Raw genomic sequence first — 24,628 nt, 5'->3', positions numbered from 1 at the left:
TTTTGTTCTTTTATATATCATATTTTATATCATCCTTATAAGAAGTAAAAATAATTACACAAAGTAGTCTTTGTCGATAGGTGTTGCACTACAAGATTAAAGTAGAGGACAATTATGCTAAAGATAAATATATTTGGTTAGAAATAATATTTTGATGTGCTTATGTCACAAATTTGAATATTAAGTAATTGGGGGTTATGAAGGTATAAAGTTGAAAGCTCTAGGTATTACTATAAGTGTTAATTAAGTATAGAGGTTATGAAAGATGAAGAGGTGTGGTTTATGATAAAATAAAATAAAATAAAAATATAAAAATAAGAGACAAAGTAAAAAAAAAATTATATATATTTTTTAATAAACAAAAGTATATTTAATTAAAACCCTCCACCATTTTTTGATTTAATTTTATTATATGACATATTTTCTTTTTACTTTATTTTAGAAGTTTCAGATTAATTAAAAATCTCTAAAAAATACTTGATTTTTTGTTGATAAATTCTTAATGGCTTAAAAATAATTTCTATATATAACTAAAATATTATTAAGAATGTAGAGATAAAATTATATATTTTTATCGTATTATTGTTATGTAATTGTGAAATATGAAATTATAAGAGGAATTGTAATTATGAGATACGAAATTGTAAGAGGAATTGGTTTGTTTGATTCTTATCTATATAAGAAAAATAATTAGTTTGATCATATTGTTTTTCAAAAATTAATATAATATTGTGTTGATTTTTAATGGCTCATATTATTAATATAATAATGAATCTTTTTTAATTGAACTGTAGTTTTTTTCATATTTCAATTGAGGATTCTTTTTTCTCTATATATAACATTGTTTGTGTTTAATATTTAGTACTTTTATTATACTTTATATTGACATTTGAGATATTACTTTTTTGTTACTTATATTTGTTATGTATTTGTATAACAATTTTATAGCTAGTAAGGAGAAAGATATTTATTGGACAAAACTGAATATCAAATTAATAAAAATAAGATATATTGATTGTTTATTCACTTAACTAATTATGTTGATAAAAAATCAATTATGTTTTACTGCATTGAAGGTTTGACTGGATAGCTATAAATAATTCTTACAATAACAACAACAAAAGGATATAAAAATATAGTTAACTAATCAAGTACAAATATTTACATATGATTTGAAGGGGAAAGAAGAATCATGTTTTCAACACAACAAAATTTAATTTTTCAAGAATAAGTAAAGAAAAATCTCAAGAAACTACAAAGAGAAAAGCAAGAATAATTTTTTTATATAAAAAATTCATGACTTGTATCATCAAGAATCCAAAAAAATAATATTAAATGTATACTTAAAATAGAAAAAAGTGATAGTTATAAGTATTAGACATGTCAAATTATTTTACCTTGCAAATCAAACTATGCAAAATATCTTACAGTTTCATTATACATCCATCTTCTGCAAAATCAGATCAAAGAAGACAAAAAAAAAAAATTAACCAATCAAAGAGACAAAGCTGAAGAATAAGAAAAGTGAAAATAAAATGATTATTATACATATATCAAAGTAGATTTTTATAAGTGTAATATATACGAGTTATAAATTTGTATATTAAATAACTTGAAGTTTATAAATATGAAAGGTTAGGAGTTATATATATTATTAAAAGGTTAGGAGTTATCTATATTGTTAAAGTAATTAAGATTTGAATTTATGTAATTGAAAAGGTACGAATTATAGAGATGATTTAATAAAATAAAATAATTGAAGAAAATTTCAAAAAAACCACAATAAATAAACAAATAAGATGTTACACACACACACGCACGCACGCGCACACGCACACACACGCACGCAACACGAGAAAAATTTCTTATACAGGTGGCTGCTTAGAATTGAGATATCAAACATCGGATAGATCTAGAGAATGAGTTACAAAAGCTTCTTTTGAGAAGTCACCGAGGAATAACTAGGATCATTACATACTCGTATTGATTATATTATTGTCTAATTAAGGGGTAAAACTTATTCAAATCAGATTGTAGTCACTTAAAATTTATTAAAAATAAATTTATAAAATTGTTTGGATTATATTAAGTTAATAAATATATTACTCCAAATAAATATTATGGATTAATATAATTGATTTAATTATTTAAATTCAGATAAATATGTATTTAATTAAAGCCCGTTTCATAAAGTCCATATGATATTTCACTTAAATCTGATTGGCCGAATGGAGTCCTGTTCCAATCATAACTCCTCTATTCTAAAACTATAAATAGAGATCTCATAATTCAGAAAAAGAGAACCAAGAATTCTAAGAAGCTAGAGAAAGCTCGTGGATCAAAAGCTATAAATTTCTCCACAAGTTCAAGAATTCAAGTATTCAAGAATTCAAGGATTCAAGAATTCAAATGTTCAAGTTCAAGATTTGAAGAAGTCAAGATCAAGTTCAAGAACGATCAAGATCAAGACCATCAGATTCAAGATCAAGCTCGAAGCCCTTGAATTCAACTAGAAAGTCAAGATCAAAATAATGTTCAAGTCAAGATCAAAATCAAGTCCAAATCCAAGTCCAAGATCAAGTACAAGAACAATCAAGACCAAGATCACTGGATTCAAGATCAAGCTCGAAGACCTTGAATTCAACTCAGAATTCAAGATCAAGATACATTTCAAGTCAAGATCAAAATCAAGTCCAAGATCAAGTTTAAGAACAATCAAGATCAAGACTACCGGATTCAAGATCAAGTTCGAAGCCCTTGAATTCAACTAGAAAGTCAAGATCAAGATAAAGTTCAAATTAAGATCAAGATTAAGATCAAGTCCAAGTCCAAGTTCAAGATCAAGTCCAAGTCCAAGTTCAAGTCCAAGAGCAAGATCATGATCAAGATAAATTCCAAGTTCAAGATCAAGCTTTAAATCCCTTGAAATTATATTTGAAAAGGCAAATTTAGAGGAATCATAGAGATTGTAACACTCGCACTTGAAATAATAAATTGATTGTTGCTATAATTTTTCATTTTTTATTATTGTTTTCTCGACGCGGATTTTATTGTCTACAAATTCTGGCACGCCCAGTAGGACAATCTCTACCTCTCATCTCAACTTTTCAATCATAAAAGAATATCAAAATGTCTTCCACAATAGAAGAACAACTAGCAAGATTATCTAAAGCAATTGAAGTCCTGACAAAGTGCACACATGAACAAGATGCTAAACTTTCAAAGCTAACAAATAAAATGGAAAACATGATTGAAAGAAGATCAAGTCATTCACCTCTGAAGCTTTCTAAAATTCAAGACAAAGATGTGTCTTGCCTAAATCAAACAAAGATCAAAGAGATTCATATCTCAGATGAAGGTCTGATTCCAATTGATCAGTTAAAAAACTTTATCATAGAGGCTATCGAAGACAAATCTGAGTCTTCAACCAAAGTTTCTCCTATATATGCAAAGCCATATACACGAAGGATTGATAACTTGAAAATGTCTGAGGGTTATCAACCTTTTAATCTTCAACAATTTGATGGCAAAGGAAATCTCAAACAACATATAACACACTTTATCAAGACTTGCAATGATGTTGGGACGTATGGTATTTATCTTGTTATAGAGTTCGTTCGATCTCTCAGAGAAAATGCCTTTGATTGGTACACAGATCTTGAACCTTATTCTATATATAATTGGGAGAGATTAGAGCAAGAGTTCCTTAATCGTTTCTATAGCACAAGACGTGTCGTTAGTACGATGGAACTTACAAAGCCTCGTCAAGGTGAATATGAGTTAGTTGTTGACTTTATCAATCGCTGGAGAAGTTTGAGCCTCAACTGCAAAGATTGCCTTAGTGATTTTTCTAGCATTGAAATGTGCATCCAAGGATTAAAACCCAATACATTTGAAGAGTTGGCAAATCGTGCACGTGATATGGAATTAAGCACGACTTTAAGAGAATTTCAACAATCTCCTGTCTATGGACCTCATGAAGATGAAGATATAGAACTCCAAAGTGGGGGCAAGTCTGCATCCGAAGATGACTTTGAAGAGTCAATGTATATCTAGACGCTCCTTAACGCATGAGCTTAGGTCTTCACTACATTTTACAAGGATTAAAACCCAATACATTTGAAGAGTTGGCAACTCGTGCACATGACATGGAATTAAGCATGACTTTAAGAGAAGATTAACAATCTCCTGTCTATGGACCTCATGAAGATGAAGATATAGAAGAACTCCAAAGTCAAGGAAAGTCTGCATTCAAAGATGACTTTGAAGAGTCAATGTATATCTAGACGCTCCTTAAAGCATGAGCTTAAACTGGAGGTTACAATGCTCCTTGAAACACGAGCTTAAATTGTATGTCACTTGAATCTTCAAGTTAAAATGCTCATTGAAACACGAGCTTAAACGGTATGTCACTTAAATCTTCAAGTTTGAGTTAAATCTTCAAGTTGAAATGCTCATTGAAACACGAGCTTTAACTGTTATGTCACTTAAATCTTCAAGTTTGAGTTAAATCTTCAAGTTGAAATGCTCCTTGAAACACGAGCTTAAACTGTATGTCACTTAAATCTTCAAGTTAGAGTTAAATCTTCAAGTTGAATGCTCCTTGAAACACAAGCTTAAACTGTGTGTCACTTAAATCTTCAAGTTTGAGTTAAATCTTCAAGTTGAAATGCTCCTTGAAACACGAGCTTAAACTATATGTCCCTTAAATCTTCAAGTTTGAGTTAAATCATCAAGTTGAAATACTCCTTGATACATGAGTCTAAACTGTACATCATAAAGCTCTTTAAATTTGAGTTAAATCTTCAAGTTAAAATTCTCCTTAAGATACAATCCTAAACTGCATGTCACACCTGGCTCGCAAGAGTATAAACTGTGTACGATACAACAAAAAAATCACTCATTCCTTCAGAACTACGTTGCGGCTTGATCCTCTTCATTGAGGTACGTAGGCACTTAAAACCATATTCTTGATCCTCTTCATTGAGGTACGTAGGCACTTAAATCTATATTCTAAATTTAGTTGCTTGAATGTTAAAAAACCAAATGTTCCCACTTGATTTGTTACATGAGTTAAAGTTATGAGTAAGCTTTCATAAAACTTCAGACTTGCATCAAATGGTGGTGACTCAATGGGGGCAAAACCTTATGAATAAAATTATTTCAAGATGAAGTTTTAAAATCTCCTAGTATGCAAGTTGAGGTCTTCAAATTCTTTAAGCCTAGTCTTTGAAAGATAAAATATCTCTACAAGACTTGAAGAAGGGGGCATTTGTAGTCACTTAAAATTTATTTAAAATAAATTTATAAAGTTATTTGGATTATATTAAGTTAATAAATATATTATTCCAAATAAATATTATGGATTAATATAATTGATTTAATTATTAAAATTCAGATAAATATGAATTTTTTAAAACCCGCTCTATAAAACCTATATGATATTTCACTTAAACCTGATTGGCCGAAGGGAGTCTTGTTCCAATCACAACTCCTCTATTCTAAAACTATAAATAGAGGTCTCATAATTCAGAAAAAGAGAACCAAGAATTCTAAGAAGCTAGAGAAAGCTCGTGGATCAAAAGCTATAAATTTCTCCACAAGTTCAAGAATTCAAGTATTCAAGAATTCAAGGATTCAAATTCAAGATTTGAAGAAGTCAAGATCAAGTTCAAGAACGATCAAGATCAAGACCATCAGATTCAAGATCAAGCTCGAAGCCCTTGAATTCAACTAGAAAGTCAAGATCAAGATAAAGTTCAAGTCAAGATCAAAATAAAGTCCAAGTCGAAGTCCAAGATCAAGTACAAGAACAATCAAGATCAAGATCACCGGATTCAAGATCAAGCTCGAAGCCCTTGAATTCAACTAGAAAGTCAAGATCAAGATAAAGTTCAAGTCAAGATCACAATCAAATCCAAGTCCAAGTCCAAGATCAAGTTTAAGAACAATCAAGGTCAAGACCACCAGATTCAAGATCAAGTTCGAAGCCCTTGAATTCAACTAGAACGTCAAGATCAAGTCCAAGTCCAAGTTCAAGTCCAAGATCAAGATCAAGTCCAAGTCCAAGAGCAAGATCAAGATAGAGATCAAGATCAAGATAAATCCCAAGTTCAAGATCAAACTTTAAATCCCTTGAAATTATATTTGAAAGGCGAATTCAGAGGAATCATGGAGATTGTAATACTCGCACTTGAAATAATAAATCAATTGTTGATATAATTTTCCATTCTTGATTATTGTTTTGTCGATGCGAATTTTATTGTTACACGTATATTTACACTAAGTTAATACATATGTTATGTATTGAAACATATTGTTTATTTTACTTCATTAAATCACACAATAATAAAAACTACATTGCTTGATGTAAATATCCGTTGCGAATAATTTTTTTCTATTAATGCTATTTTTTTAAAAAACGCATACATAAGCACCTATGGTTTCGGAACTCGCACCTTGAAATTGTATTTGAAACCAAAGTTGAAGTGACAATACTTGGATGTTGTTATACATTCATTTGTTGAACTGCATCATTGTTCTTTATAAGCTTATGAGAAAGTACATTAAAAAGTTTCTGACCGCGACAACACAACTTATTTTAGCATACAAACGATTAAATATTTTCTTATAATTTTTTTTAAAAAATTCAACCCTAACATATAATATCAGTTTTACAATGACAAGTGAATTCCACATGCACCATGTCATTGACATGTCATCGCCATATTAAAAATTATTAAGTGTAAAAAATACACTTAAACTATCTTTTTTTTTTAACTTTCATACCTAAATTATTGATTATGTGAATTTTTATACCTACACCGTCACTTATTAATTTGAGAAACACACATCTCTCTTTTATAACACTCTCCTCTTGATACGTGTAATACACACTCTCTTTAGTTAAAAAAATTGTCACATCATATTCCATAAGAACAAAATATTTCACCTTGAAAAAAATTAAATAAATTATAAGTATTAGTTAAACTTTAAGATTAAAAAATTATTATCCCTTTTTTTAATAAAATAAAATGTAAAATATTTTTCTTACTCCCCCTCCATCACTTCCTCTCACCGTACCTCCCTCCTCCCCCTCCCAAATACTAATTTAAATATTTCTTTTTTTAAAAAAAAAAAAAATAATTCTACATACTCTGCCTAGTCTTTCCCTTCCAATTTTTTTCTCGTTTTAGGTATATACTTATCAAAACTATTTTTCATCTGCCGCCGCAAGACTTTTTAAAATAATTTATTCATTTATATTATATTTGGTACATGAATAGAAAAAATCTTGTATATATACATAACACAAAATGAGAAAAATACAATTTTTTTAAAAAAATAAATTAGAAGCTGAAGGTTAAATAAGATAAGGTAATGTTTTTATTTTTGTAAAAAATAATAATAAACAATTTTTTTGGTTGAGATTTTTTATTTGGGAGGGGAGGGGGGGGGGGGGGAGGGAAGGGGAGAGGGTGAATATATATTTAAAAAAAATATTTTATAAAAGAAATTTAAGAAAAAAGGGCGGGCATTGTCGGGGGGGGGGAGGGTACAGTAAGAAGGTGGTAGAGTGGAGTAAGAATAATTTAAATTTTATTTTTTTAAAAAAATTATTTTTTTAGGATAGAATACTTTAATTTTTAATTAATTATTATTTAATTTTTGTTAAGGTGGAATATTTTGTCCATCTTTAATGTCATGTGTCAACTTTTTCAAATAAAAGATAGAGTGCATTACACACACCATTGACGTGTGTTTCTCAAACTAAGAAGTGACACACATCAGTGGTAGTTTATGTATGAAACAAACACTTTCCATAGTTTTAGATATGAAATTTTAAAAAAGAATACTTTAGATGTGTTTTTGATAGTTATTTGAACTTTAATTTTTTTTTTTTGTACAATTTTAGAAAGATGAAACAAAATAGAAGAAAATTAAAGAGGATTGATCCAAGATTATAAAAATAAATAAAAAATCTCAAAATATCATAGGCTAGAAACCATTCAATTTTAAGGCATATTATCAACATAAATAAATAATAACAATTGAAAAACTAATTTAAGCCGAAGAAATTATTATCTTTTTAAATAAAAAATGCTTCAAATTCATCACAATCAATAAACACTTCCATAAGTAGATCTTAAGCAACAAGAAGTTGTTGACTTTTTCATTTTCATCAATTCTAAGAATAATTTGAAATCAAAGAATGGGATAAAGCAAGTGTTAGTCGGCAGCGAGACTTGAAAAAGGAGAAAGAGGGGGTGTGGGTGGGGGGTCCGAAGGACGAGAAATATAGTAGGGGTGGAGGATTGGATTTCAAAGAACAAGAAATATAGTGGGGGTGGAGGATTTCGAAGAATGAGAAAGAAGGTGGAGAATTTGTCAAAGAAGGGAGTGGTGCAGGTAGTGGCTGAGAGCGAGGGTGATGGGTGTGAGGAAGAAGAAAGGCTAGTGGTGGGGTGGGTCGTGAAGAAGAACAAACCTTATTAACTAACAGAAGAAAAAGGCCCAATTGTTTTTTTCTCTTTAATTTTTTTAGTTTTTACTCGCAGATAAGCAAACATATACTATTTAATTAGTTAAAATAATAACAATTTAAATTAATTACGGTTCACAACTTACTTTAAACAGTAATTACATTGCTTATACAAATACAAATTATACATATGCATATAATTACATAACAAATATACAAAGCTCCCTCCACTCTCAGTCCTCTCTCGTTTATCTCTCCCCTTCACACAATTCGCGCTCTCCTCTCTCCTCCAATTCCCAATTTCGCTATCCATATATACATATACATATGTATGCTAGTTACACATGTACAATTATCTGATAGGTATACATATGTAGTTCGCCTTTCTCCACCCTATCTCAATCTTGTTCATCATACATACAAATACATATGAATATCAGTTACATATATATACAATTATCCGACAGATTTACATATGAAATTTGTCTCTTTTCACTTTCTGTCCTCTCTCGCTCAGAGGCAGGTGTTAGTCAATGCCGAGATTCGAAAAAGGAGAAAGAAGAGGTGCGGATGAGGGGTTCGAAGAACGATAAATATAGTGGGGTGGAGGATTTTGAAGAACGAAAAAGAAGGTGGAGAATTCGTCGAAGAGGGGAGTGGTGCATGTGGTGACTAAGAGCGGCGACGAGGGTGATGAATGTGAGGAAGAAGAGGGGGTGGGGGGGGGCTATTGGTAAAGGTGGTGGGGTGGGTCGTAAAGAAGAACAAACCTTATTGGGCAAAAGAAAAAAAAAGGCCCGATTGTTTCTTTCTTTTTAATTTTTTACATTTTACTCGCTTTTCTTTAGGGAAAATCACGCAGATTAACAAACATATACTAGTTGATTAACTAATATATCTATAGTTTGAATTAATTACGGCTCATAATTTACTTTTAACTGTAATTACATCACTTATACGTCTAGAAATACAAATTATACATGTGTATATATATAATTATATAACATATATACAAATACAAAATACAATTATCTGATATATATACATATACAGTTTCGCCTCTCTGCACCCTATCGAATCTCGTTCATCATATATATACACACACAATTATTTTACAGATATGCATATAAAATTTACTTATCTTGACTCTCTGTCCTCTCTCGCTCACCTGTCTCCTCCCTCTCCCAATATCGCTGCCTCTCTTCTCTCTCTAACATGTAACTACTAATCGTAATTAACAAATTTTAACTATGAAATATATTTAGACTCTTTTGAGTAATTATATATGAAAATCCCTATATAAATACATATTTTGTATATACATGAAACTATAGTTTTAAAACGCAATAATCAAAATTATACATGTAGAATAAACAATATCTCCGATTAAAGATAAATAAGTATTTATTACTGGATCATAGTTAGATGAACATCTTAAGGGATCATCTCCCAATGCTAGATCAACCAATAGAGATCATCCATGTGATATAACAGTCAGCCAACTACACTTGTTTGTGTAAATGCCAAGAAATAGTTTACTCCTAAATCTTTTGTTTTACTCATTGCATTCCCATTTGCTAATAATGCCGGCGCCTGTCCTTTTGTCTCCCATACCCCCCCCCCCCCTCCCACGTTATCCCAAAATTCTAGCATATCCACTTATTTCCATTTTTGGTATCTTCATATCTTATTTTAATCTCAATTATTCATCCCCATAAGATAAGAAAATGTGTCCACTTGACTACAAGACATTTTCAGATTTATTCAACTTTGGGTATTGAGCTATAACCACCTTTTCATTTTTAGTATTTTTATTACATTTTTTTTATTATAATAATATTTTATTTATATTATATTATAATCTTTAAATTAATCATTTTTTAATTTGTAATCAAATTTTTATCAAATTTGCTAGTCATTTAGAATTACCTTATTTATTATTTCTACTACTTCCATACTTTCATTTATGTGATACTTAATTAGATGAATTTTGTTACTAATCTAAATTTCAAACATAGCATATCTAAATTTTTGATTAAAAAGAAAATATAAAGACATAGCTTTATTCAACAAAGAATTCTACTTTAATTTTTAAAAAAATGGCACGGAATCACATAAAATAAATGTTAAAAATAAAAAGGAAATGAAATTAAAATAATAAAAAAATATTTTTGAAAATACTACTTCCTCTCTTCATAAACGTTTGATAGGTATACTAAAAATAGACGTTCAAAATTAATTGTCAGTTTAAATAATTAAAAAATAAGTAGTTAGTCTTTTTCAATTCTGCCCTTAATAATTGTTCCATTTTGTTCGATTGAAAAGTTATGTAAACTTTTGATATTCTTACTCTAGTAGGATTGTATTAATCAAATTACATTTTGTATTAAATTTTTTAAAGAAGTGCATGACCTTACCTGATAAACAATTATGAACAACGATAGAATAAATATATATATATAAATAAAAAAATAAATTGTAATTATACAATGTTATTATGAATTGAAGAGGATAACTAACACATGTCAATTGCATCAATTACTTACTAACAAGGTAATTACATGTCAACTAAATAAAATTGATAATATTATTACACCAAATTCAATTACGAGAGTGAACTTTCAAACATGCCTTTAATAACATGGTGGCAATTTTTAAATTCCCAAAGTATAAGTGCATCTTTGGAGTTGAGAAGATGATATAGTATTTACTCTTTGTACTTTGATTGCACTTTGGGTTTTGAACCATTTTTAGACCCACCACCCACAACTTTCTTTCTTCTCTTTCTCTTCACTTCTCCTCCTATTATTTTCCATAAGGGTGGTGGTCTAACTATTTTTATCTGCAAAAATGGAAGGTTGTTGCAATGAAAGACTTGATTTTGGAAAAATGGGTTATGGGTACTATCTCTATAATTTTTTATATATTCATGTTCAATACTAATATCTAAATATCTCCCTTTTTCATGTTTATTTATTGCAGGTCAGATGATCTTATATAATTTTTTTTTGAGGCGATCTGATTGTGTTTTAACTCTTTTAGATGCTGAACTCATGTAGTTGAAACTTATTAAGTTTTGAATTTTTGTCTATCTTCAAATAGATTTCTTTGAGTTCGATTTGTCATAATTTATGTGATATTTTTCGTATTTTGAGAGTGAAACAATTTTAGTTTTGATGGGGAAATCGCATATGAAATCTATAAGTCACAATAATTGATAATTTAAAATATATATGAAACGTAGATTTGTTTGAATTTTGAATTTTGAAATGTGCCACATGAATTGGTAGTGAAGTTAATTTCTTCGAATATAATTTGAGATAATAACACTATGAAATTTCTTCAATTATGCCTTTTTTCTTACAGTCTTCCTGATTTTTGATGTTTTGATAGATGCAAGCACTATAGGAGAAGATGCAAGATTAGAGCCCCTTGCTGCAATGAGGTCTATGACTGCAGACATTGTCACAATGAAGCCACGGTAACTTACTTGCTTTCGATTTATTTTATGTTACGTCCTATATTTATGTGGCACAATTCGCATTTTGAGTTGACATAGAATCTTTTGAAATAATATTTACATATTTGGAAACTAACATCAAAATATTATGGTTGATGAAAAAATCCACAAGTTGTCATATATATTGGGAGGGAGAGAGTATCTGTCTAATGGATGTTAATCTGTGTGTGTGTTTCAACAGAGCATGTTGCGTAAGATTTTTGATAGGCATGAACTAGTTCGACAAGATGTTACACAGGTTATGTTTCTACTATTTCCATTTTTGATTCATCTGTTACATTTAATTGTTGAAAGTTTCTTATCATGAGATATGTGTTCTTTGGGTATTTCAGGTCATCTGCTCAGTTTGTGATACCGAACAGCCAGTATGTGTTGTCGTTTGACTTGAATTCATGCTTTCTTTCTCTCTTTGGTACTACTTGAGTTGATGCTACAATGTCTTTTTTCTATTTCAATTCAAGGTTGCTCGCGTTTGTACGAACTGTGGTGTCAATATGGGAGAATACTTTTGTGAAGTGTGCAAATTCTATGACGATGATGTAATATACTGTGCCTTTTAATAATATGTGATTAACTTGTTTAAGTCTGAAACGCGGATGGCATAACTATTTTTGGGGCTTAGACTCTTTTAGCCATTACATTCCCGAAATGCTTATTCTGGACTCGCCCGTTACAGATAGACAAAGGGCAGTTTCATTGTGATGATTGTGGAATCTGCAGGTTAGTGTACAAACATATCGCTGGGGATTTGTTGATTTATGTGGTGAATATCTTCTATTTTCGAAGTTCCCTAACATGTTTTCTTTGCACAGAGTTGGTGGTCGGGAGAACTTCTTTCATTGCAACAAGTGTGGTGCGCATCACAACATCCTATCATTATTATTCAAAGCTTTGTGGAAAATTCTGTGTTATTTCTCTTATGTGTTTCTTGAATATATTCTTCATTAATATGTTGATTAAATAATGAGATATTCTTGCAACTATATTATGTAACTCCAATTAGTTTAGTCTTGTTTGCTATTTTTCCTAATAATTACTCTCTATCAACCGGTGTTTTGGGGGGGGGGGGGGAAGAAAGTATTACAAGTAAATAAAACTCAATGATTACGATCTGAATAATCAGGTTCCTTTTCTTATAACATAGTCTTAAAGGACTGACTAGGAAGGATATGTCGCACATCGTAGTGCAGCTGCATTTTCTTTGTTCAACTTCCTCTTCTAATACTCGCGTCCTGCTTCTTGATCTAGGAGCATCCAGACCTATCTTTTATTAGTAAGAAGGATGTAGGTTTGATTCTTTACCTTGGAAGTGTACATGGTAAAATTACCAGGGTAAATGTTTTAAGATTTTATTTTGCAGTTTAGATGAATAAATGTTGTTTGTTAAGTAATGACACCCTCGATTTTACTTGTAATACGAACTACATGTTAAGATTCTCTTTGCTGTTTTTCTCCCTTAAGTAGTGGAATGTAGGAGTGTCTTCCTCAGTGTTTCCCGTAGTTCTGGTCGTGCAACTATGTTCTGATGCTAGTTGGCTTATTGAACATACTTGTTCTGATGACCAAACTTTTTCTTTCTTATATAATTGGTTGTACAATGCAAATAGAGAATCTACAGTAAGAAGGCTGAGCAAAGCCTTCCGATTTTGATTTACATTGCTCTCTCAAGAAATTTGCCAATTGTATGATGAAAATATCACTTTCTTCTTTCTAATTTAGTGTTGGACAAAGTGGACATTCACATAATGTTGTGGATTCTCTTGTTGTTTTGTTGCTACATTTGTTCTTCACCTACTTCTGGCTTTCATTCTGCAGACTCTTGTTATTCAGTTAGTCTGCGTAATAATCACTCGTGCGTGGAGGACTCCATGAGGCATCATTGCCCGATTTGTTACGAAGTACGTTACATACCCCTGCGGATCCCTCCTTTTAATGTTCTTGTCATTTATAATGCTCTAATTTCTTAAGTGCAGTTTCTCTTTGATTCTCTGAAAGACACAACTGTAATGAAATGTGGGCACACAATGCATACAGAATGCTACCACGAGATGATAAAGCGTGACAAGTAATCACATAGTATTTATCTATATTTGTTGCTTTCGGATTTCATTTGGACTGAAGAGTTTTATGTTTACTGACTTCCGTTGTATTTTCAACTCAGATACTGCTGTCCAATATGTTCTAGATCAACTTTAGACATGACCAAAGCTTGGAAAAGAATGGATGAGGAGGTAGGTTTAGATATTAATTATCACAGATTTATCTTATCACAAGTTTTCTGTTTTATGCATATTCTAAAACTACTTCTGTTCTTAAGGAATTGGATCTAAGAATTATAGTGCTATCACTATGATCCAAGTCCAATTTCGTGAATCTTGTTCAGTCCGAAAGGTTTGAATTGTCTAATTGCTTGAGGATGCATGATCTTTTCATCAAAAATTGTGTGTGCATGCATAATCACTTGGGAACTGGTTCAGCATTGTGCATAAATTTTTGGAGGGCTGTGTATAAGACCTTTTTTCTCCTACCTTTTCAGTTAAATAAGTTTGTCTTGGAACAACATAGTTCTATCATCCACAAAAATCTAGTTTTATATGGTAAAGAGAGTGCCAGTTCACCTTCTTTTTCGAAGGCAAAATAAGAAAAGAAAAGAGAAACCTGACATCCAGTTCTTGCATTTAAACAAGTTGCTTGAGTTTTGTCTGCAATGATGATATGCTAAATAGAGGATGCATTTTGAACCATGTGGTATGGTCCAGCATGTCTGGCGATCAGCATAATTCCCATAAGTACGTTAAGCTCTTGTACTTTGTAAAATAATTGTGGTCGATAGTACTGAAAAACCACACAATATTTCATTCTCTTTTCCTCTGTCCCAAGCTTGATAAGATATACGTTAAGTGTACATCTGGATTTGCAAATCTGTGGGCAGTGTTAAGGTTTTGGTGATGATTGTTCCTGTACTTCTTAAGTTGGTCATGCTGAATGATTAATTCTTTGGCAATTTCAGACAGTTTGTGTTTTAGTTGTGTTCGGGGTGGCCGTGGGGGTTAAGTTTTCTCTATTCTTATTTTCATGAGTTCTGTTTACCTAGCTTTATTGAAGTCCTATACTAAAAGTGAAAATTTCCGTTGTTCAGATCGAAGAGACAATCATGCCTGAAGATCTTAGATATAAGAAGGTACTTCCTTGTCCTTTGACCCTATATTTGTGATGTGTTAGTTACTTTGGCTGTTAATTACAGAGGGCAACCAAGGGCGTTAACTCACCTAACTTGTTACTCGCAGGTCTGGATTCTTTGTAATGACTGTAATGACACAACTGAAGTATATTTCCACATAATCGGGCAGAAGTGCAGACACTGTCAATCATACAACACCCGTATGATTGCACCTCCTGTTCTTCCTCAATAGCAACTTCCTACTCCATAAAAAGTGATTGTTTGCGCTGCTGAAACTTGGTGCAGCGGACGTGAAACAGAAGAAGTTTACGGTGTTACCTTCATTATTATTACTATTATTAATTCTTTGGTGTCATGTCTGCATATTATTCATAGCCATTGCAAATTACAACACAACTTTACTTTTTTTGCAATGTGGACATTATTTTTCTCTCTCCAAGGATGTGAAGAGTAAAACTCAACTGTGTTGATTTAGTCACTCATTCAGGACTATGTACACATATTATCAAGGGGACACTTTTGAGATTCAAAAATGAGAGAGAAACAAATTTGCATTCTTTCTTTAATGAGATATATCCTTAATCTCTCTATAGAGGTAATTTGGAATGTTATATCTGTATTTAATTATGTGATCCTATTGTGCTTTTGTTTTAGGTAACTTGCTATTTCTCCTCACAATAAAGTTCTTGCCTTTTACTTCTTGGTAAATAATAGCTAGACACTTTTCTAATTCCTTTTAGGTAAGTAACAACTTCATTGCTTCTTTTATCTTATAAAAGATCTAAAAATAGAAGTATTTTTGACAAGAAAAAACTTGAGGGAGTTTTTCCATCATGGAGAAAATACAAGACACTAATCCTACAACTTTGAAGGTTCTAATGGTTCCATGGTTAGCTCATGGCCATGTAACCCCTTACTTAGAACTAGCCAAGAAACTCTCCAAAACCAATCTTTTCTTCATATACTTTTGTTCAACACCTATCATTCTCAATTCCATCAATCAAGAAAATCTACCAAAAAACATCCAACTAATAGAATTCCCTTTACCATCATCACCACTACTTCCTAGCCACCAGCACACCACCAATGGCCTACCGAAAAACCTCCTTTCAACGTTGATCCAAACTTTTGGAGAAGCTGGTTCTACCTTTGCCAAGATTCTTGATTCTCTCTGTCCTGATTTGCTTATTTTTGATGGGTATCAACCATGGGCACCAGAGCTTGCTTCTTCAAGAAAAATTCCCGCTATTGATTTCCTTATCATTGGTTCTGCTTCAGTATCTTTCTTCTATCACCATTATCTGTATGCTGGCAAAAGAGACTTTCCATTCTCAGGAATTTTCCTTAAGGATTATGAGGCAAAGCAACTCCAACTCACCGCGGAAATGAACATTTCCATAGGACCTGATGTTGCTTTCAATGGGCTGGAAAAATCCCATGACATCATTTTGATCAACACTTGTAATGAAATAGAGGGTAAGTATGTTGATTATCTCTCGACTCTAAGCAATAAAAAGGTCATACCGGTAGGTCCACTTATTCGTGAAATGGGAACAACGACAGAGAATGAGGAGAACTCCAAGATTATCCAATGGCTAGACAAGAAGGATGAATCCTCTTGTGTTTATGTTTCATTTGGAAGTGAATATTTCTTGTCCAAAGAGGAAATCGAAGAAATAGGTCATAGTTTAGAGCTAAGTGAATTGAATTTCATTTGGGTAGTTAGGTTTCCATTAGGTGAAGAAACTAACATTGAAAATGCTTTACCAAAAGGCTTTCTTGATAGAGTTGAAGGAAAAGGTGTCATTGTGGAAAAATGGGCACCTCAAGCAAGAATTCTTGAGCATCCAAGTGTTGGGGGATTCTTATGCCATTGTGGATGGAATTCTATACTAGAAAGTTTACATTTTGGAGTTCCTCTTATAACCATGCCTATGCATTTTGATCAACACACTCATTCAAGAATGGCGGTCGAGTTGGGGACAGCTATGGAGGTTGTGAGAGATGATAAAAATGGGAAACTGAATAAAGAAAAGACAGCAGAAGTGATAAGAAATGTGGTGACGGAGAAGAACGGTGGTGAAAATGTGAAGGCAAAGGTGAAAGAATTGAGTAAAAAGATAAGAGAGAAAGGAGAAGAAGAGTTTGATCAAGTTGTTAACAAGTTGTTGGACCTTTCTACCAAGAATAAACAAACAGTGAACACTTAGTATGACATAAAAGAAGAGCACAAAAATGGAGTTCTTTTCTTTTCTTTTCTTTTTATGCATAAAATAATTGAAACATACTTTTCTTCTTTTCCTGGAAAAAATCTCTGTGGTGTTTCTCTACTTCCGATTAGATGGAAATGATAAAAATGTTTCTGTTGACATTGAAGATTGCACTCGATTTCTTCATGATATATTCCATTATCCTCCTTTAAAGAAGTAGGTAGCTTTTAGTTAGGTGCCTCACAGATTCTTGTCTATCCAGTTCTAGTTCAACTGTTCCAGATTGAATAGAAGAGCTACAATGAAATAGATAGTGAAAGACTAGAACATTGTTTTAAAAAAGTTTTCATTGTTGGAAATGAAGGGACTTATCACCCGAGCAACTTTCACTCGTCTAATGAATCGTACACTAAGTACAAAAAAGAAGTAGAAGTGAAGAACCAGAAGAGTAATGCTTCAACAACTTCTATAGAACTTAAAGATCAAAGTTAATGAAGTCCATAAACAAAATTCACTCAGTGACACCTCTTATTGACTGTCTGCTAGAAGATATATATTAGCATATCCATAGGGAAAACAACATACAATAAGTATGCCTGTCTAACCATACAAGTAATGTTTACGTACCTCCACATCGAGGTTTTAGAAATGGCTAGCTCTGCCTTCTCCGACATTCTTGAGTTTCATAAACCATTCAAGATGATGTATGATATCAATTTTGCATGGACTGTGGAAATGGCAATGTCCCGTAACATTGCTTCAGTTCATTTCCAAATTATGGGGGCTATAGCTAATGCATTCTTCCTTTGTATGTTCAAGCTTCTAGGGGTTCAATTCCATTTTGCATCCATTATTCTTAAGGACTATGAGATATGCAAGCTTGATCGTATTGAGTCCTTGTTAAACAAAAGGATTATCTCTTTGATTGCAGAGAGCAATCTACTGAGATCATATAACTGGAAAGAAGGTACTACTGTTGGTCTGCTTGTTAAACGAGAACTGTGGTTGTGGGGAGGGTAGAATATACTCAGACCTTACCTCTACCTCGTGGGTAGAGACTGTTTCCGACTTCCGAGAGACCCTTAGCAGCAAATCCAGGTACAATGAAGAAGGATACATGTAACAAAGTCTACCAGAAGGGAGCAAAAACAACAACAAAATAGTGCCATAATCGAAACACAATAAACAACCTACTTACATCCTCGCAGGAATAAAACAAAGGTACTCGCAAAGACATTCGAAGTTTTGAGGTTTTATAAAATTCTCAGCTCTCAGGTAATCATTGATCTACTCGAAATGAAACGGCACATCGAGTTCATGATATGCAGAGAAATGAGGAAAATACCATCAATTGAACATCTGTGTTTTGATTTCACTTTTTTCGAATTCAATCTAATACATCTGTTAGAACTATCCGTATGCATTTTCTATAAATAATGATTCATGCATAATCAGCAACAACACAAAAAAGATCTCGAAAAACTTGATGATATCCATCAACCAATGCATATAAATCACAAAAACAATTCTAAAAAAGAAGCAATTCTCTCCGAATACTCTCTACTGTATTACTTTCATTATTTCCTATGGTTACTGTGATTGTCAATGTCGTTAGCTGATGGTCACTTACAGAGATATTAGCAGCCAAAACCTCAGCCTGATGCTTGTCAAGAACCGAGAAGATGTTAGTCATCAGTCCTTGTGTGAGCTGAAATTGGATCCCGAAAAATGCTAATCCTTTCGATACAGTAGCATTAACAGAAGAAACCCTGTTTCTCCATTGAGATAAAGCAGGTTTATACACCACTACTGACTTCTTCAGATTCTTCAACCTCAATACTTCTTCCTCAAGACGTTTGATGTAATCTATAGATTCCGCCACAATCTTCTCCCTCGTCGCCTGAAATTTTCAAAAAAAACAGAGAAATTTTCAAATCAATTTACATTGCAATTCCAAATCAGTTGGGTACTTCTATGTGAATCCTCTACGAAATTGAGTTCGAATCTGAAGCAAATTACGATGACCTTATGGATGTGGGAGATTGTTGGGACTAAGGATTGAAGCAGAGAGTACAACTCAGCCATTTTCCCTCTTCTGTTACGTTCCTTATGCATATTATCATCAGCAAGAGGAGCTTCTTTTTTGTGCCTCTTATTCCCATAGGATGAGCTTGAACCCATCTCATTAATGGTGGAAAAATCCGTCAATGGCGGCATGAAAGCATCTTTATATCCTCCCATAACACCCATAAATAATCTCTCAATCTCTTCCTCTTCTGCTTCTTCCTTCATCATCATCTCTTGCCACATTTTTACACTCTTTTTCATCACTCAACCCACTACCATTACTGTATCAATGGAGTATGTGTGTATATATATATATACATATATACCTCCCCACCCCTACCCCTACCCCACCCCCACCTCCCACCCCTACCCCCTACCCCCTACCCCCAACAAGTTGGTTACATGATATTTGCAGTTTTGCACCAACGAATGATCATATTTTGATTCTGTTGCAGTTAGAAATTTTCTTGTGTGTATATTTGTTGCATGGTGATTGATCACTTGGTTGAATCTCAGCTGCTCATTATTTAATCAACGGTCATGATTGTCCTAAGGATTTACAAGATTTGCTGGTATGTTTACAGGGTAAAATTTCTGCTCAAACAAACATGCAAGTGGGGGTAATTAGGGGTGGGTGGGTACTTGGGCTGTAAGAAAACTGAAACTTTATACTCTCTCCACCCCAGCCAATAAGAATGGAGAAAGGGTTATTGATGTATTATTTTTCTTGAAATAAAATTAAATTTAATGTACTTTAAAATTATTAGAACAAAATATGATTAATGTTAATGATGAAGGCCACACAATTTTTCTAATTTTTTTTATATATATTTTGTATAGATTAGAGAACCTTTTTTTTTTTATTGTGGTTATAGCTTTGAAAAATAATAATAGACGATTAAGATTTTGTCCTCTCGATTAAAATTGGAATTAGGGGTGGCTGTGGTCAAGGGAATTCCTAGACTGAGAGTTGAGTCCTGGAACATAGGGTTATCAATGGTAAAATTTATAGAATTAATAAAAAAAAATTTATAAAGAGAAAGATCAATATAGCTTGTGTCAAAGAAATCAAATAAATTGTGAAGTAAGACTCATAAGGTAAACGGAGGTAAATTGTGGTATTTAGGAGTGTCGAAAAATAAAAATAGAGTAAACATTTCAGTAAAATTATTTTACTAAAATAGGGAATTTCGGAAGCTTACAAGGGCGTGTTATCGTTCATTCTTAAATTCAATTATATAAAAACATATTTATTAAAAAAATAATTATTGACTTAGCGAGTACATACTCCTATTAATTACAAAGTGACTGAATTAATAAAAACTTAATATTTTTCAATAAATTATACTTTTTTTTCAAAGTAATTAATTGAAGGTGTAATAGGTAAATAATTTTTATCCTTCTTTGATTTGTCAAAATAAATATTTAATTAGAGACAAGTATAGCAAAAAAAAGTAAACAAGTAATTAAGAAAATAGAGATTATTAATAACTTAACTATTTTTGAAAATTATAGAGTCGCCACATGATAATGTTACTGCCTCGAGATTTTTTATTAATGACTTTTGATGGTTTTTCTCTTTTTTCCTTTTTTTTTTTTCCTGTTCGTCTGAATAGGGGTTGGGCTAAGGCTGGTTCTCATGCTCGGGCTTTGGCCCAAGATTTATATATTTGAAATAAAAGTGGATGGTTAATGGCTCAAAATTTATACGTTTTTAATCGAGTTGTATATAGTAAATTTTTTATTTATTACTTTTATTAAATATATACTTTTTTCTGCTAATTAATCGAGTTAGCTCACTCCTAACTTTGCATATCTAGGTTAACCTTGTTAGAGATTATTTGAGATGATGGGAATGAAGATGAGGTGTGTTGGAAGGTGGAGAGGACATAATCATCGTGAAAATGTCTCACTAGTACAACTTGTTAACCAATCGAACATAATTTTTTTAAAAATATTTTCTTTCCTACCGAACACATAGTTAAAGTCAACTTCAATCTCTTAAGCATGCAATTTCTTTTTTTTAAAAAAAAAAACCTAGGGCAATAAATTTGTCTTTTGCAATGCGGACACCATATAATATGACTTGTAATTCAAATTAACATTAAGATTATTATATTGTATTGTTGTATCCTTATAATAAAAGGATTAATATATGACGATATATATAATTAAAATCACACTTCCAATTTTAAGAATATACATGATTAAACAAATTTAATAAATACATTATATTTACTGAAAGCATAAATGCAACACATATAGGTCTACAAAGGATGATTTACCAATCACGTACGTGTAAATTAAATTAAAGAAAACACCATAGCCTAGTTATTATCTAATACAATACAATAAAATAACCTTAAGTATATAGAAAAACTATAGTGTTCAAGTCAACTTGTTAATGACGTATGTTCTTATGGAGGTTCACCGTAGCCAACAACACCAACAACAAAAACAATATAGAACCAACTAGTGAAATGGCAATTGCCGCCACGACTTGTCCACAAAATTTACCAAACACGTCACACACCTTGTTCCACCGGACGTGGGTGTTCCCTTTGTATCCGATGAGGCCGACAGCCGCGGCCGCTCCGACACTGGAGTAGAGAAGAGCCATCATGATGAGATCGAATAGAATGATTGTTAGAGAAAGACCTTTCGTTTTTCCTTTATTTGCCAACGAAAGGACTAAGGAGATAACTGCATATGCACATGCAATTGCATTCACAATAACAAAGTACCTGAAATTTATTTAAAAATTCGTAAACAATTAGTTTCAATCACATAGTAATATTTAATAATATTTTACTTTTATCTAAGTAGCTAGGCTCAATTGTGGAAGCATCAATATTTGACCCAAATCAAAACTAGTTTTGAGTCAACAAATGGTACAAGAAATATTTAATAATACAAAAAATTTACCAACCATATAATAAAATTATATAAACCCAACTAACATTTCATTCTCATCGATAATATTAATATTAGTCAGTATCTTCCTTTAACATTTGTAATTAAATATGGAGTAGAAAAAGTCTAATTTAGGTAGCAAGATATTTGTTGACATCACATATTTTTGCCTGTCCACGATCTAACTGCCAATTCATTTACTTCTTGCCAAAACAATGCGTACTCTTTTTGTTTATCTTATGTGACGAATCTTTATAATAAAAAGATAATTTTTTAATTATTTAATTAATTAATTTATTAAATAATTTTTTTATATATCATCCTTCTTACTCCCTCTATTACATATTAGTTGGATTGTTGAAAAGAAAAATATTTAATGACGTAATTTAAATCATATTTTTCACTATTGACCTTTATAAAATTATAAATATATAGCTTTGTAAATAGTGCAATTTATAAAAATATCAACTTGATAAAAATAAAGGGAAAATATAGAAAGATCTCATCCATTCATCTTGAGTTTTGAACGATGAAAAAAAACTCAAAAACCGAGTTAACACTCTATGAAAATGAGAGAGTATTAAATAATAACATAAAAATAATAGCAGACAATTAAGAAATTTTGAAAGCAGAGTTAATAAAATTAATTTAGTAAAACAAATCCCCAATATATATTTGAGTTCGGAGCCTAAAGGGTATAAAATATTAAAAGAAATTCTAAAACGATATATAAAATTTTATATTAATCAAAACGACAAAATCGCTGGAACAACAACGATTTACTCCACCGAAATTCAAATCGCTACCTTGATAGCAATTTCAAATTTTTAAAAAAAGCAGCGATTTCCATTTTAAGACAAAAAACGCTGCCTAGGTAGAGATTTGAATAATTTCTTTTTAAAAAAAAACCACATTTTGCAAAATTACTGCAGCGATTTTGCTTTTTCCGGTGGAGTAAATTGTTGTTATTCTAGTGATTTTACCGTTTTGATTAATATAAAATTTTATATACCGTTTTGAAAATTTTGTTAATATTTTATACTTTTAGGCTCCGAACTCATATATACTTCCTTAAAAATAGCGAGAGTATTGCTTCTTGCATCTTTTATTCATGAGATTTACCTAAATCATAATTACATATACAAAATTAGCATGTAGTAGCAAAAATAACTTGTCATAATTGTATTCTTTTAGATAAAAAAAATATATCATAATACCAAACGAAAGAACCTCCCTTCATCGTTCTTCTAAATATTTCAAAACCAAACAAGTTATCTTTTACCGTCACAGTTTCGATTGTTCTTTAAAATTATCAATCATCATCCCTTACAATATTTTCATATAATTTCTAAGCACATAGAATTCTATTTCAAAAAAAAAAAATTAAAAATTTTATATCTGAATTCACGATCAAAATTAAATACTTACACAAAGGCGGACATATGGCTCCACTTAGCGGAAGCCGGAACATTGATAGGTGGCAATGTTGGTACCAATTGGACAGGCACAAGCTCATTTTGTTTGCTAACTCCAAGCACAATGGCAGCCACAAGTGTAACTACAAAAGCCAAAAATCTCAACACAAAATCATTCCATCTTATGGTTTGCTTATTTGCAACCCCAATTTCTTTTGCAATTGTATGACTTTCTGTCTCCATAATATTAATTAATTAAGAGAAGATGTTAAAAGAAAATGTGAATATGGGAGGTGTTGTTTTATTATTATGAATGTAAGTGATGCAGGGTTTATATAGTAGATAGAAAGTCAAGTGGGAATATAAAATAAGGTATGTAGAAATTAAAATATGTGTGAAAAAGAAGCTAGTTGTATATATGACTTTTTTGGCTTTATTATTAGGGGTATTAGATTAGTGGCTCAACGTGTGAGGTTTTGAGTTGAAGATAACAAGGTGGAATGGAATTAAAAATATATATTAACAATATAAAAACAAATGAAAAATTCACATTTCAATCTACAAATTTTGACTCATTTTATCATATAATATTAGTTGAAAATTTATACTCTACTACATAAAATACGAGTACCCTATGTTTATTTGAGTTGTATGCGCATCAAGTTAAAGGGAGTGATATTTTATTTTTAAATATATTATACATTTGAAAATTATGTTAAAAGTTTTGAAAATCATAATAACGTTCAGTTGTATATATTTGTAAAGTACTATAAATCATAATAATTACTATTCAAAATAATATATTAAAAAAAATGAAATACTAATGATGTCTCGTAAATT

General features: G+C 31.4%; 4 protein-coding genes across 5 annotated transcripts; 2 read left to right on the top strand and 2 right to left on the bottom strand.

Annotated features, from left to right (window-relative positions):
• The first annotated feature begins 11,165 nt into the window (after nt 1–11,165).
• On the top strand, nt 11,166–15,749 carry LOC101246466 (E3 ubiquitin-protein ligase MIEL1). 2 transcript variants are annotated; one of them, XM_010322890.4, is made up of 12 exons: nt 11,166–11,382; nt 11,876–11,963; nt 12,184–12,240; nt 12,335–12,367; nt 12,464–12,541; nt 12,625–12,722; nt 12,815–12,855; nt 13,818–13,900; nt 13,976–14,067; nt 14,164–14,233; nt 15,142–15,183; nt 15,290–15,749. In XM_010322890.4, exons 1-12 carry the CDS (start codon nt 11,333–11,335, stop codon nt 15,413–15,415), a joined length of 858 nt encoding a protein of 285 aa, XP_010321192.1. In that variant the 5' UTR covers nt 11,166–11,332; the 3' UTR covers nt 15,416–15,749. The 2 variants fall into 2 exon arrangements, with proteins under 2 accessions (XP_010321192.1, XP_004229216.1); XM_004229168.5 differs by having other exon boundaries at nt 11,183–11,382; nt 12,679–12,722.
• A 182-nt stretch (nt 15,750–15,931) lies between these two features.
• LOC101251508 (UDP-glucosyltransferase 29-like) lies at nt 15,932–17,559 on the top strand. Its single transcript, XM_069298799.1, has one exon. It carries the CDS (start codon nt 16,017–16,019, stop codon nt 17,391–17,393), a length of 1,377 nt encoding a protein of 458 aa, XP_069154900.1. The 5' UTR covers nt 15,932–16,016; the 3' UTR covers nt 17,394–17,559.
• A 1,236-nt stretch (nt 17,560–18,795) lies between these two features.
• LOC104647475 (transcription factor NAI1-like) lies at nt 18,796–19,755 on the bottom strand. The gene is made up of 2 exons (XM_010322898.4): nt 19,419–19,755; nt 18,796–19,293 (listed from the first exon to the last, which is right to left on the bottom strand). The coding sequence occupies exons 1-2, from the start codon at nt 19,719–19,721 to the stop codon at nt 18,922–18,924; spliced, it is 675 nt and encodes a 224-aa protein (XP_010321200.2). The 5' UTR covers nt 19,722–19,755; the 3' UTR covers nt 18,796–18,921.
• A 1,912-nt stretch (nt 19,756–21,667) lies between these two features.
• On the bottom strand, nt 21,668–24,277 carry LOC101246755 (CASP-like protein 1E2). The gene is made up of 2 exons (XM_004229169.5): nt 23,802–24,277; nt 21,668–22,204 (listed from the first exon to the last, which is right to left on the bottom strand). Exons 1-2 carry the CDS (start codon nt 24,029–24,031, stop codon nt 21,862–21,864), a joined length of 573 nt encoding a protein of 190 aa, XP_004229217.1. The 5' UTR covers nt 24,032–24,277; the 3' UTR covers nt 21,668–21,861.
• Between the last annotated feature and the right edge of the window lie 351 nt (nt 24,278–24,628).

The sequence above is a fragment of the Solanum lycopersicum genome, chromosome 1 (genome assembly GCF_036512215.1).
Source record: "Solanum lycopersicum chromosome 1, SLM_r2.1".
NCBI classification, from domain to species: domain Eukaryota; kingdom Viridiplantae; phylum Streptophyta; class Magnoliopsida; order Solanales; family Solanaceae; genus Solanum; species Solanum lycopersicum.
The sequence above is the reverse complement of the archived record's forward strand: the minus strand, read 5'-3'. Positions and strand labels throughout refer to the sequence as shown.